This window comes from Sus scrofa, chromosome 15 (genome assembly GCF_000003025.6).
Source record: "Sus scrofa isolate TJ Tabasco breed Duroc chromosome 15, Sscrofa11.1, whole genome shotgun sequence".
In the NCBI taxonomy this organism is placed as follows: domain Eukaryota; kingdom Metazoa; phylum Chordata; class Mammalia; order Artiodactyla; family Suidae; genus Sus; species Sus scrofa.
This window is the reverse complement of record NC_010457.5, coordinates 120,219,063-120,230,524: the sequence shown is the minus strand read 5'-3', so window position 1 is coordinate 120,230,524 and position 11,462 is coordinate 120,219,063. Positions and strand designations below refer to the sequence as shown.

Genomic DNA, 11,462 nt, shown 5'->3' with positions numbered 1-11,462 from the left:
CATTTTGAGTTAACTTTTGTATCTGGTGTAAGGTAAGAGTCAATTTCATTCTTGTGCCTGTGGATATCTAATTTTCTGAGCACAATATGTTGCAAGTCTATCCTTTCCCAATTGAACAGTCTTGGCACCCTGTTGAGAATCATTTGACTGTTTTTGCTTAGGTTTTTCTGGGCTCTTTATTCTCAGGTTCTTTTTATCCTTTGGCTCTGTCAGCCTGAGTGTGTTGGGCATATATTTTGCCTCATTGTCATGGTGTGGCTGCCTCTGTGTATATGCCTATGTCATATTCTATAATGTATTCAAAGGCAAGGACCAAGGATATGTTTTTCTCTCTCTCATATTTATTTATTTATTTTTGGCTGCACCCATGGAATGTGGAAATTCCTGGGCCAGAGATTGAACCTGGGTACAGCAGCATCTTGAGCCATTGCCATTACAATGCTGGATCTTTAACCCACTGTGCCACTAGGAAACTCCTCTCTCTCTTTTAATCAGGAATATCCTGGCCCCAGCAGACTTCCTCTTAAGCAATGGTGTGCTGAAGCCAGTTTGTATCTGCTTGTAAAACAGATTATTGCATTTTCTAGGTTTTGTGAGCTGGTTGCTAAACATCACCACCCTTGAAATCAACCATAGAGGGAGCATTTATTTATACCACAGAGCATGGCAAATGCTACAAATCAAGACTTTTTCCCTAGGAGAATGGCCTACCAGCACACTAGTGCCCCTCAGTCTTATTAATCAGAACCAGGGGATAGGGCCACTCATAGCTTAAGAGAGCCTTAGAAAGTGAGTGTCTGTCCTTCTCAGCCTCTCTCAAGGGAGGTAGACTTTGCCAGGAGGCAAGGAAAGGGAGAGTTGGGGAAGGAACTCGCGGTGTTTGAGACTAATGGCTCCCAATGGTGGGAACTCTCTGTAATCGCTTCAAGAACACCTTCAAAGAACGTCTGCCAGAAGTCAGAGGGCTGTGGGCTCAATGGTAGAGTCGGGTGGACTGAGCTCTAGCAGTTGACAAGGTAATTACGGTAAGGGTTGGGGGCCAGGGCAGGCTCTCTCCACCAGAAGGTGGGGGCCTGCCAAGGAAGTGGCCTCAGCAACTTCCTGTAACCACAGTGGGGGGCTGCCTTGACCCAGGGCTGTGAACAGCCAGAGGACACGAGGCTGGCTCAGAATGGACACCGAGGGGAAGGGAGGAGTCCCGCGTGGGGGCCTTAGAGGGTGGTAGAAGTGTTCCCTGAAGAAGAGCCAACGAAGGAAGGCCTGCCGTCCTTGACCAAGTACTCCTTGCTGATCAGGCCGTGGATGGCCATGATCTTGAGGAGCCCGTGGCGAAACTTCTGGCCAATGAAGACGTAGATGAGAGGATTGAGGCAGCTGTGCAGGAAGCCCAGGATCTCGGTGGCATCCAGGGCCCGGCCGATGTCGTTGCGGCGCTCACAGGTCTCAGCGATCACCCGGGCCCTCATGAGGGTGTCTGCCACCAGGACCAGGTTATAGGGCAGCCAGCAGAGCAGGAAGACGAGCACGACGGCAAAGATGACGCGCATGGCCCGGTGCTTCTGCCCCATGTGGGCGGCAAACAGGGTGCGCAGGGTGAGTCCGTAGCAGAACAGCATGACCAGCAGGGGCAGGAGGAAGCCAAAGGTCTGGGGCAGGACCCGCATCACCATCCGCCACTTTGTTGTATTGGCGCCCATGTCCTCGTAGCAGACGGGGCTGGAGTAGGGTGGATGGATGGCCCTGCGGAAGATGAAGATGGGCAGGGCCAGGACCAAGGACAGGGCCCAGATGCCTATGCATATGAACTTGACCCAGTGGCGCTTCTGGGTCAGCGTGCGTGTGGCGTGGACGATGGCTAGGTAGCGGTCCATGCTGATGCAGGCCAGCAGTAGAATACCACTGTAGAAGTTGACTTCCTTCAGGAGCGAGACCACCTTGCACAGAGGGGTGCCAAAGATCCAGCCCTTTGCCTTGGAGGTGGCCCAGATAGGCAAGGTCAGGGCAAAGAGCAGGTCAGCCATGGCCAGGTTCAGCAGGTAGACATCAGTGACAGAGCGGCCGACACGGCTGTATAAGATGACCAGCATCACCAGGGAGTTTCCCAGTAGGCTTAGCAGGAAGACAAGGGCATAGATGACAACTACGGCATACTTGTTGATATCCAGAGATTCTGGCCGGCATGGGGCAGAGTCTGGTAGAATCAAGGGCAGGTCAGTGCTGTAACTGTAATTATAATCGTCTCCTTCGTAGTTTTCAAAGTTAAATCCAGTCATATTTGAGGTAAACTTAATTTCAATCCTAGAGAAGAGAGATGAGGGTTACGGCACAATAAAATTTCTCCAGACTCTACCCATTAGCCTGCAAACTTCAGATATGATTCTTTGTGTTTGCTTGTATATTACACGGAATTAACTTTCCCTTCAAGGAATGGCCAGTGCTTTGAAGTTTTGGAGACACATTTAATAATAAATGATACATTTCACACAAAGAGTTCCCTTCAGTCTGTCAGAGGGAGGTTCTCATCACTTTCCATGACAGCGCCACTGTAGCCACTTCTCTTTGGATAATCCCTACAGAACATGTCTTGGATACCTGGGTGGCGGGTATCTTTGACTCTTGAGGCTGATTTTAACGTTGGAAACCCGAGATATCATTCAGTTCTCAATCTGGGGGCCATCCAATTGGGTTAGAGCCCTAGAAAAAGATAAAGGCTTGACTATAAAGCTGAGAAGTGAATCCTTTTGTCCAGTTTTCTAAGACTTATTTTAAAAGAGGTGTTCTGATTAAGCAGTCTGATGGTGGCGTGGTGCTTTGGTCCACCTGAGCTAGAAGGGAGTTGACTCCATCAGTATGGCCCAGCATTTTTCTTTTGAGAGGCAGGAGGCCTGCTCTGGGAATATTTGTGTAGTTTGGAAAAATATATTAAAAATCACAAGCAGGTAGCTGACTGATTCTCCATGTGGGTGAAAGCTTTGGGCAGGCATATTCTGCCACGTAGAGATGAGCCCAGAAAGGCACTATGTCCTTGGCAGAAGGAGGCGGGTCAGTAGGAAGCAGAGAAGTCAGGTGCGGACACATGATCCTTGTTTTGGTGTCTTTCCAGGCCTAATGGGAACCCTTCTTGTCCTGCAAATTAGTGCCTTTTTCCAACCCTGACTCTTCAGCACCCCTAGTCTAATCCTAGCTAAACTGACCTTTGTGGGCTCTGTCCCTGTTGCAGGGGTAGCAGAGGGGTTGCTTCTGGGGGGAAGACGTTCTGAACTATTATCCTAGTTTTCAAAGAGGAAGTAAACGAAAGTAACCAGCTGCTGAATTAGCTTCCTATTTTTTGTTTTGTTTTGTTTGCTTTTTTATGGCCTTACCAGCGGCACATGGAGGTTACCAGGCTAGGGGTCGAATAGGAACTACAGCTACTGGCCTATGCCACAGCCACAGCAACACGGGATCTGAGTCATATCTGCGAACTATATGACAGCTCATGGCAATGCGGGATCCATAACCCACTGAGCAAAGCCAGGGATCAAATCTGCATCCTCACAGAGACTACATCCAGTCCTAACTGGCTGATCCACCATGGGAACTCCAAGTTAGCTTCCTTTTGAAGCACAAACTGTATCAGCACCATGCCATTTCTTTATAACAAGGTATGGCTGTCCTGTGACCTCTTGCAGGTCGGTAGCCCCCTTCAACATGGAACCCAGGGTTAATGAGAAGAACACAAAGTAAAAAGCCTCAGGAATTCCTTTACACTCACTAGCAATCATAATTCTTAAGAAAGGACAATAATGATGGTGATGACCATCTGGAGAAGTTGGACCCCTCACACCTGGCTGGTGGAATGTGTAAAATGGTCCAGTGGCTTTGGAATACAGTTTGGCAGGAGTTAAGAGAATTAAACATAGAGTTACCATGCAACCCAGCAATTCCACTCCTAGTATACCCTTGAGAACTGAAAGCATATATGGAAACTTGTGTGTGAATGTTCTTAGTAGCATGATAGCCCCAAAGTGGAAATAATCTAAATGTCCATCGACTGGTAAGTGGATAAGCAGATTGGGGTATACACATACAAGGGAATATTATTTAACCACAAAAAAGGAATGGAGTACTGATACAGGTACAACATGGATGAACCTTGGAAACATTATTCTAAGTGGAAAAAGTCAGACATGAAAGACTCTCTCTTTTTTTTTTTTTTCTTTTTAGGGCTGCACCTACAGCATATGGAGGTTCCCAGGCTAGGGGTCGAATTGAAGCTGTAGCCATGGACTTACGCCACAGCCACACAATGTGGGAACCAAGCCACATCTGTGACCTACACCACAGCTCACGGCAATGCCGGATCCTTAACCCAGGGATCGAACCCGCATCCTCATGGATCCTAGTCAGGTTCGTTAATCACTGAGCCACGAAGAGAGCTTCACAAAAGTCTTCATACTGTATGATTCCATGTATGGGAAATATCCAGAACAGACAAATTGGTAGAGACAAAAAGTAAATTAGCGGTTGCCAGGGGCTGGGAACGGGGGAAATGTGAATGAGCACAGGGTTGCTTTTTGGGGTGATGAAATTGTTCTGGAATTAGATAGTGGCAGTGATTATGCGACTTTGTGGATACAGGTTTTCCTCAACATACGATGGTGTGATGGTCTGAAAAACCTATCATAAGATGGAGTTCCCATCGTGGCGCAGTGGTTAACGAATCCGACTAGGAACCATGAGGTTGCGGGTTCGGTCCCTGCCCTTGCTCAGTGGGTTAAGGATCCGGCGTTGCCGTGAGCTGTGGTGTAGGTTGCAGACACGGCTCGGATCCCGTGTTGCTGTGGCTCTGGCGTAGGCCGGTGGCTACAGGTCCGATTGGACCTCTAGTCTGGGAACCCTCATATGCCGCAGGAGCGGCCCAAGAAATAGCAAAAAGACAAAAAAAAAAAAAAAAAAAAATTAAAACCTATTGTAAGTTGAAAAAAATTGTAAGTCAAAAATGCATTTAATACACCTAACCTACTAAACGTCATAGCCTAGCCTAGCCTACACTATACGTGCTCTGAACACTTACATTGGCAGACAGTTGGGCAAAATCATGTAACACAAAGCCTATTTTATAAGGGAATAGCTCAAGTAATTTATTGAATACTGAAACTGAAAGTATACTGAAAGTGAACAACAGAATGGTGGCTTGTCTGGGTCCAAAATTGTTGTAAGTATATTGCCTACTGTCATGATCGCAAGACCAGTGCCCAGGATCAGACTATCAGACTACTTCCTTGCTAGCCCAGGAAAAGATCAAAATTCAAAATTCAAGTATGGTTTCTAGGTGATGCATATCACTTTTGCACCATGGTAGAGCTGAAAAATTGTAAGCCCCCACTCTAAGCTGAAACCGTCTGTATACAAAATTCCACTGAAATGTATATTGAACATCGTTGACTTTTATAGTATGTGAATTATATCTCAAATAAAAAAGGTTAATCAAAAGTGTATAGCCTTGCAAAGGAGATACAGATATTAAGACAACAGTATCATCACCACCACCACCATCAAAAACTACAGAAATCCTAGGAAGTTTTTCCCTTTAGAAGGAAGTCTGTTTCTGTCATTGTCCCCTAGAGCGATAGAATTCTTAGCCTTCACCTTCCTGAGAGGTTATGTCTCCCCTAAGCGACCGGGGCCAGATAAATTGCCTTCTCAGCACACAGAGACCGCAGGTAGAGTAAATTAGGTCAGTCCATGAACCTTAAAGATGTGATGGTGAGGCTGGGCTGGTCTGGCCGGGAGGCTGGGATGGCAGTGAGAGAGTTGGTCAGTGTGGCTGGCTCAGCCAGTGTTGCCAGCAAAACCTGCGAGAGATCACTTGCTCTGCAGCCTCAAAGTCAAAAGCAAGTTTGCTCAGAGGTCCAGGGTATTGTCGAATGAGGTTACAAGGTGGATCACTTCTGGGAGCAGGTGATCCGCCTTTGAATGGAGAGAGAGCATGATGAGAGCGCTTGTGCCCTGAGAAAACCCCACACTGAGAAGCTCTGTGAGAAGGCAGAGCTGGGGCAGTGGCAGAAACTGCCTATCAGAAGCAGCAGCAGCAACAGCCAGGTCTTTTTCACAAAGAAGCCCTCATTCTAGATAGTCCAGGGCTCTGCTGTGCCGGAGGAGGGCTGGGGGTGTATGGGTGAGCTCCCGCTCCCAGGCACGAAGGCTCAGTTTGAGGGTCAAGAGGAAGACCATGCTAGTTAGGACAGAAGGCAGGGAACTCAGAAACGGGAACCAAGCCAGGGCAATGACCTCCAGCCACTGGGGTAGGAGTCAGGGAGAAGAATACTGGTTTGTTGTTTGCTTTTCATTTTACCAATCTCTGGAGAGGATGTTTTGACAGTTAAAGGGAGAAACTAAAGGAAGGGAGATAGACAACTGAGGTTTGCTTGGTGCCTGGCAGGTACATGATCTGGCTTGGCTATTACAGACAGATACGATTAGCCCCATTTATTGGAAAGGAGACAGGCTCAGCAGGGCTCAGCAAGGCTCAGGAAACAGCCTGTGGTCACAAAGCCTCTGAGTGCTGCGACCAGGATTTCACCTAGGTGTGAATGGCTTCACATGCTAATTTCAGTCCACAGATCTCCTTCTCTTAAAAAAAAAAAAAAATCACAGCTCATGTATTAAGCATAATTGTAAACTTAAGTTTTTGAGATGCCATGACATCAACCTAGATATAGTTCACTCCCCCTGTTTGCTGTTTTGTGCATTGCTTCCTATGCTCAGAAGGAGAGAAACAGCCCTTATGGGAATAATACACCTAATGCCCCTGAACTGACCGGCCCCTGCTGACCACTCTGTCCTATTCTTAGTAACCAAGAGAGAGGTTCCCTCATGGAGTGAAACTGCCAGCCCCTTAATGACTCAGAATAATTCAGAAATTCCATGTAAGGGATGATTCTAACTTATTTCATGAAAAGGCAATTTACTAGAGCCCCAACTTTTTTTTTTTTTTTTTGTCTTTTTGCCATTTCTTGGGCCGCTCCTGCGGCATATGGAAGCTCCTAGGCTAGGGGTCTAATCGGAGATGTAGCTGCCGGCCTGCGCCAGAGCCACAGCAATGTGGGATCCGAGCCGTGTCTGTGACCTACATGACAGCTCATGGCAACGCCGGTTCCTCAACCCACTGAGCAAGGCAGGGCATTGAACCCGAAACTCCATGGTTCCTAGTAGGATTTGTTAACCACTGCACCACGATGGGAACTCCTAGAGCCCCAACATTTAAGGCCATCTTTTTTTAACAACGACGACAACGACAACAACAAATTCAAGGTTATTTCAATCCAGCCCCAGTATTCCTTCTCTCTATTGCATAACCCACACATATTTGGATTTAATATAGGGGAGGAGGGACTGAGCAGTGTCTGGCTCTTCCTCAGACCCAATCCTAGCCGTGGCAGGGAAAGCTGGCTGAGTCAGGAAGAGAAGTGGGTGGGCAGCGAGTTGCCCTGGGCACTTGTTGAAGGCAGGTGTAAGGAAGAGGGGTGGGGAGGGCTAAAGAGAGAGACTGGAGAGACTGAGGGGTGCAGGGATAGATGCTCAGGATAATGGAGGCTGGGTGCCAAGGGGGACAGAGAACAGAGACATTCTGGAAGGAGGGAGGGTGGATGGTCCAAGACTTACCAGGATTCTGGGCCTGTCACCTGTGGGACACCTCCAGGAGGGCAGATGTGCCTGACTGAAAGGGCGGCGGTGGTGAGAACCCAGCGCAGGAAGTGAGTTGTGGATTAGATTGCTCAATCCTAGGGTGGAGCCCCCTGAGGGTGCGGGATGCTTTTGATAGCTTGAGTAATTAATTCCCAGGTCAGCTCTTTGATAACGAGCAGTCATTTTACGAACTGGCGTACTTCGTATTGGGACCTGTGGGGTTTTCTCATCAATCTTTCCATTTCACAGATGAGGAAACGGAGGCCCATCCAAAGGAAGTGGTTTGCCTGGGACTGCGCAGATTGCTTTGCCCCAAATTCAGCAGTCACCAGCTCGTTCAGCTGCTCTGTCTGACTCTGCCCCACACACCAACTGTTTTGGGTTTCCCGTGCTTACAACCCAACAGCACTATTGTTTTTTTTTGTTGTTGTTGTTTCTGTTCGGTGGTGCTGCGGCACACGGAAGTTCCTGGGCCAAGGACTCATTCCTTGACACAGCAGTGACAATGCCGGATCCTTAGCCCACTGCACCACCAGGGAAGTCCCAGCAATACTGTTTTTAAACATCTTTCCCGTCTCAAAGGGGAACAGCTTTTTTAGGCTACAAAGATGGAACTTAAGCTTCTGACCAGTCAGGTGGCTTTCTTAACTGGACTTAATCCCTCTTATCTGCACCCCACCCACCCTGGGTGTCCTTAGAGCCTCACAGATTCCTTCTCCATATCACACCCCTTTGAGAACTCCCACCTGCCAGTGGGGCCCCGTCCCACCTCACTTTGTCTTTCACCTCACTCCTCAGCTGTCTGCTCTGACTCTGCACCTCTCTTAGGGCGTTGCTATTTTCCCTTAGCTTGTCAGTTGGAATTAGGTCTGTCTGTAGTAGCTACTACCTTTGGAACCAAGACCATCTAATCTGGAAAGAAAGTCACTGGGTAAAAGTTAAAATCCCACCCAAGTTCAAATGCATTTTAGAAACCAATGTTGAGTGACACCAAGGTTATATTTTGTCACCTTTGCTATTGATTACAATGGAAAGCACAAATACAGGCAGAACAGTGAACACTAATTCTCGGCTCCTTCCCAACTCCCACCCCAGCAATGGATGCCTCAATTCCCTCCACTTCTCCTTAACCTGGGCTCTTGTTCCTTGCATTCCAGGGCCCATAGGGTAATTAAAGCCTGTGGCGAACTCATCTCAGCCGCCTACCCTTGGGAATGAACCTTGAGCCCAACTGTTCAGCAAACGTTCTTTGCCATCTCTCTTCTCCCCACGCTGGAGGAGAAGGCAGTGACTCCAGGCCGGTTGATGCTAAACCCAGACAGAGGCCCAGGACTTATGGAGAGAGGCTAAGAGAACAGCTGTTAAGAACACCACAAGCCTAGCAACTCTGAGCAAGTGACCGTTCCTGAGTCTCCGTTTACTCATCTGTAAATGTGGCCGGTGATAGACTCTAACTCATCAGGTTGTGCTGAGGAGGAAGTGAGGGATTACCTGTAAAACACTTAAGACCCATGAAAAGTATGATGTTAGCATTTATTGTTGTGATGATGATTATTGAATAGTTTGTCAAATACTAGCATGGTGTCCCTCCCACTACATCCCCCAGCAAGCGAAAGAACGGAGTCTGCTTTCTGGGCTAACTTCCAGGTACATCTTAATTTGCTTTAACCTGAGTAATAGCAGTAACACTAGCTGTAACGTCCAGGGCCTGCTAGGGTCTAGCATCTGGGAAAAACGCTTTTCAGAATCTATCATTTAATCCTCACAGCAACCGCACGAAATGTGTACTTTCTGAATGAGGAAACTACAACTCTGGAGTTAGGCAACTTACCTAGAGTGACGCAGATGAACAGAATTTTAAGTAGTTTTTAAGACTTTTTTTTACCTGACCTCAAATCTGGCCTTCTGTCCACTGTAACAAGGGGCTGATTCCCAGCCTCAGGTGTCTGAGCTCCAGAAAGTACCTCTCTGTCTCAGACAATTGACTACAAAAGGTGTAGAAAGGACCAGTCCAGATTTGATGTTTCCCAACCAGCCCACTTCTTTGTTTTTCCTTTAGATTGATTTCACTTCCACTGAGCCCACCATGGCACGTGGATGGGGCTGAGGGTGAGGACAGACCCAACATCCAGTCCTGGTCTGCTCTTAAATGGCCAGGGTGAGCTTGGACAAGTCCTTTCTCTCTGGGCCTGATGTGGCCCAATGGGACACGAGGCGATAAGCCACATGTTGCTTTTTACATTTAACTTAATTAAAATTAAAAAATTGATGCCTCATTTTAAGTACTCAAGAGCCACACGGGACTGCTGGCTGTCACACTGGACAGCGCAGCTATGGAACATTCCTATTACTTTAGAAAATTTATTCATACCGTGCCGTCTTGGTGAAGACAATTATTTTAGCTTTAAGTTCCTGCCATTCACCGCCTCAGTTCTCATGGGACTCAGAGGAGGAGACTGACATGTCCAAGTTCCTTCCACCAGAAACATGATCCCAGCCGCCCAAAGAACCGACAGCTCACCTACCTGCTCTTGCTGTCACAGCTGCTGTGCTACTGGAGACGCCACTGTGACTCAGGGCTTGGTAGTTGTCAGGGCTGTTGAACAGGAAAAAAGCGAAGCAAGCTTTATGTGGAAACTTCTGACCCAGGGCAGCCAAAGGGGAAATCCAGGAGGCCCACCAGGGGAGGTGCTCCCACAGAGGAGCAATGAGGGCTGTCCTGGGACTCTGACTGTGGGCCAAGGCTCTGCCTGGTGATTCTATAATAAGCACTGGGAATTTTCACATCTTCTTGTCTACTGGCTTCTAGACGAGCCTGCTAGTCTCAAGGTGGAGGTTTACCTCATCCACCTCTGTCTGGCTTTGAACCTGAGCCTCCTTCTTTACAAGGGAGATGCAGGCAACCCCAGTCCCCCAAACTGACAGATGTGCACGCTTTCTTCCTTTCTCCTAGGCGCAGCGTGAGAAGTAGCCCTCCTTCTCTTTCTGGTGAATTCCTGCACCTGGCGCCTCCTACATCTTTGAGCATCTTGTGTCCTGAGCCCTCTACCCCTCAACCACCTCTTTTCCTGAGCTTGTGTGCGTCTTTCTCTCCCTCCCTCTGGACCTTTTCGCTGCCACTCCCCCGGGGCCTCCGTTGCACAGGCAAACTTCTTGAGAAAGCCGTGAGCAGTTGCTGTTTCCACTTCATCAACTTCTTGTTCACTACAAAACCCACTGCAACCAGCTTCCTTCCCGCCGCTCTGTGGAAAGGACTTTTGCCGAGGTTACCAATGATCTGGGGTTGCTAAATCCAATAAACCCTTTTCTTAAATAAAACTTTTTTTTTTTGTCTTTTTTGTCTTTTTTTTTTTTAGGGCCACACCCGGGGCCTATGGAGGCTCCCAGGCTAGGGGTCTAATTGGAGCTGTAGCCGCTGGCCTACACCACAGTCATAGCAACGCCAGATCCAAGCCGCATCTGTGACCTACACCACAGCTCATGGCAACGCCGGATCCTTAACCCACTGAGTGAGGCCAGGGATCGAACCCGCCGCCTCATGGTTCCTAGTCGGATCCGTTTCCGCTGTACCACGACGGCAACTCATAAAACTGCTTCAATATTCTAAAAATAAAGCGTACATATTGTAAAGAGTACAGGTGATACAAAAGCATAGAAAGTAAAATTTGCTTTCCTTCTCCCTCTCTGTTCACCCACATCTTGTGAACGTCTTTCTAGATTTCCCCTCGTGCATATGCAAACATGTTTTCCTTTCTTCTTTCCTTAAAAGATCCATCTCGCTCTCTTTAGTG

The 11,462-nt window shown here is 47.9% G+C and overlaps 1 protein-coding gene across 6 annotated transcripts; it reads right to left on the bottom strand.

Annotated features, from left to right (window-relative positions):
• CXCR2 (C-X-C motif chemokine receptor 2) lies at nucleotides 322-10,868 on the bottom strand. 6 transcript variants are annotated; one of them, XM_021075281.1, is made up of 4 exons: nucleotides 10,778-10,850; nucleotides 10,197-10,267; nucleotides 2,593-2,694; nucleotides 322-2,298 (listed from the first exon to the last, which is right to left on the bottom strand). In XM_021075281.1, the coding sequence occupies exons 3-4, from the start codon at nucleotides 2,652-2,654 to the stop codon at nucleotides 1,212-1,214; spliced, it is 1,149 nt and encodes a 382-aa protein (XP_020930940.1). In that variant the 5' UTR covers nucleotides 2,655-2,694; nucleotides 10,197-10,267; nucleotides 10,778-10,850; the 3' UTR covers nucleotides 322-1,211. The 6 variants fall into 6 exon arrangements, with proteins under 6 accessions (XP_020930940.1, XP_020930939.1, XP_020930943.1 ...); XM_021075280.1 differs by having other exon boundaries at nucleotides 10,732-10,817; XM_021075284.1 differs by lacking the exon at nucleotides 2,593-2,694 and having other exon boundaries at nucleotides 10,778-10,868.

Bases quoted from the DNA above. Each gene is read 5' to 3' on its own strand.
- CXCR2 (XM_021075281.1), bottom strand. From the start codon at position 2,654: ATGATATCTCGGGTTTCCAACGTTAAAATCAGCCTCAAGAGTCAAAGA. The intron at 2,299-2,592 runs GTATCCAAGACA...TCTCTTCTCTAG, and splicing joins CAAAGATACCCGCCACCCAG to GATTGAAATTAAGTTTACCT.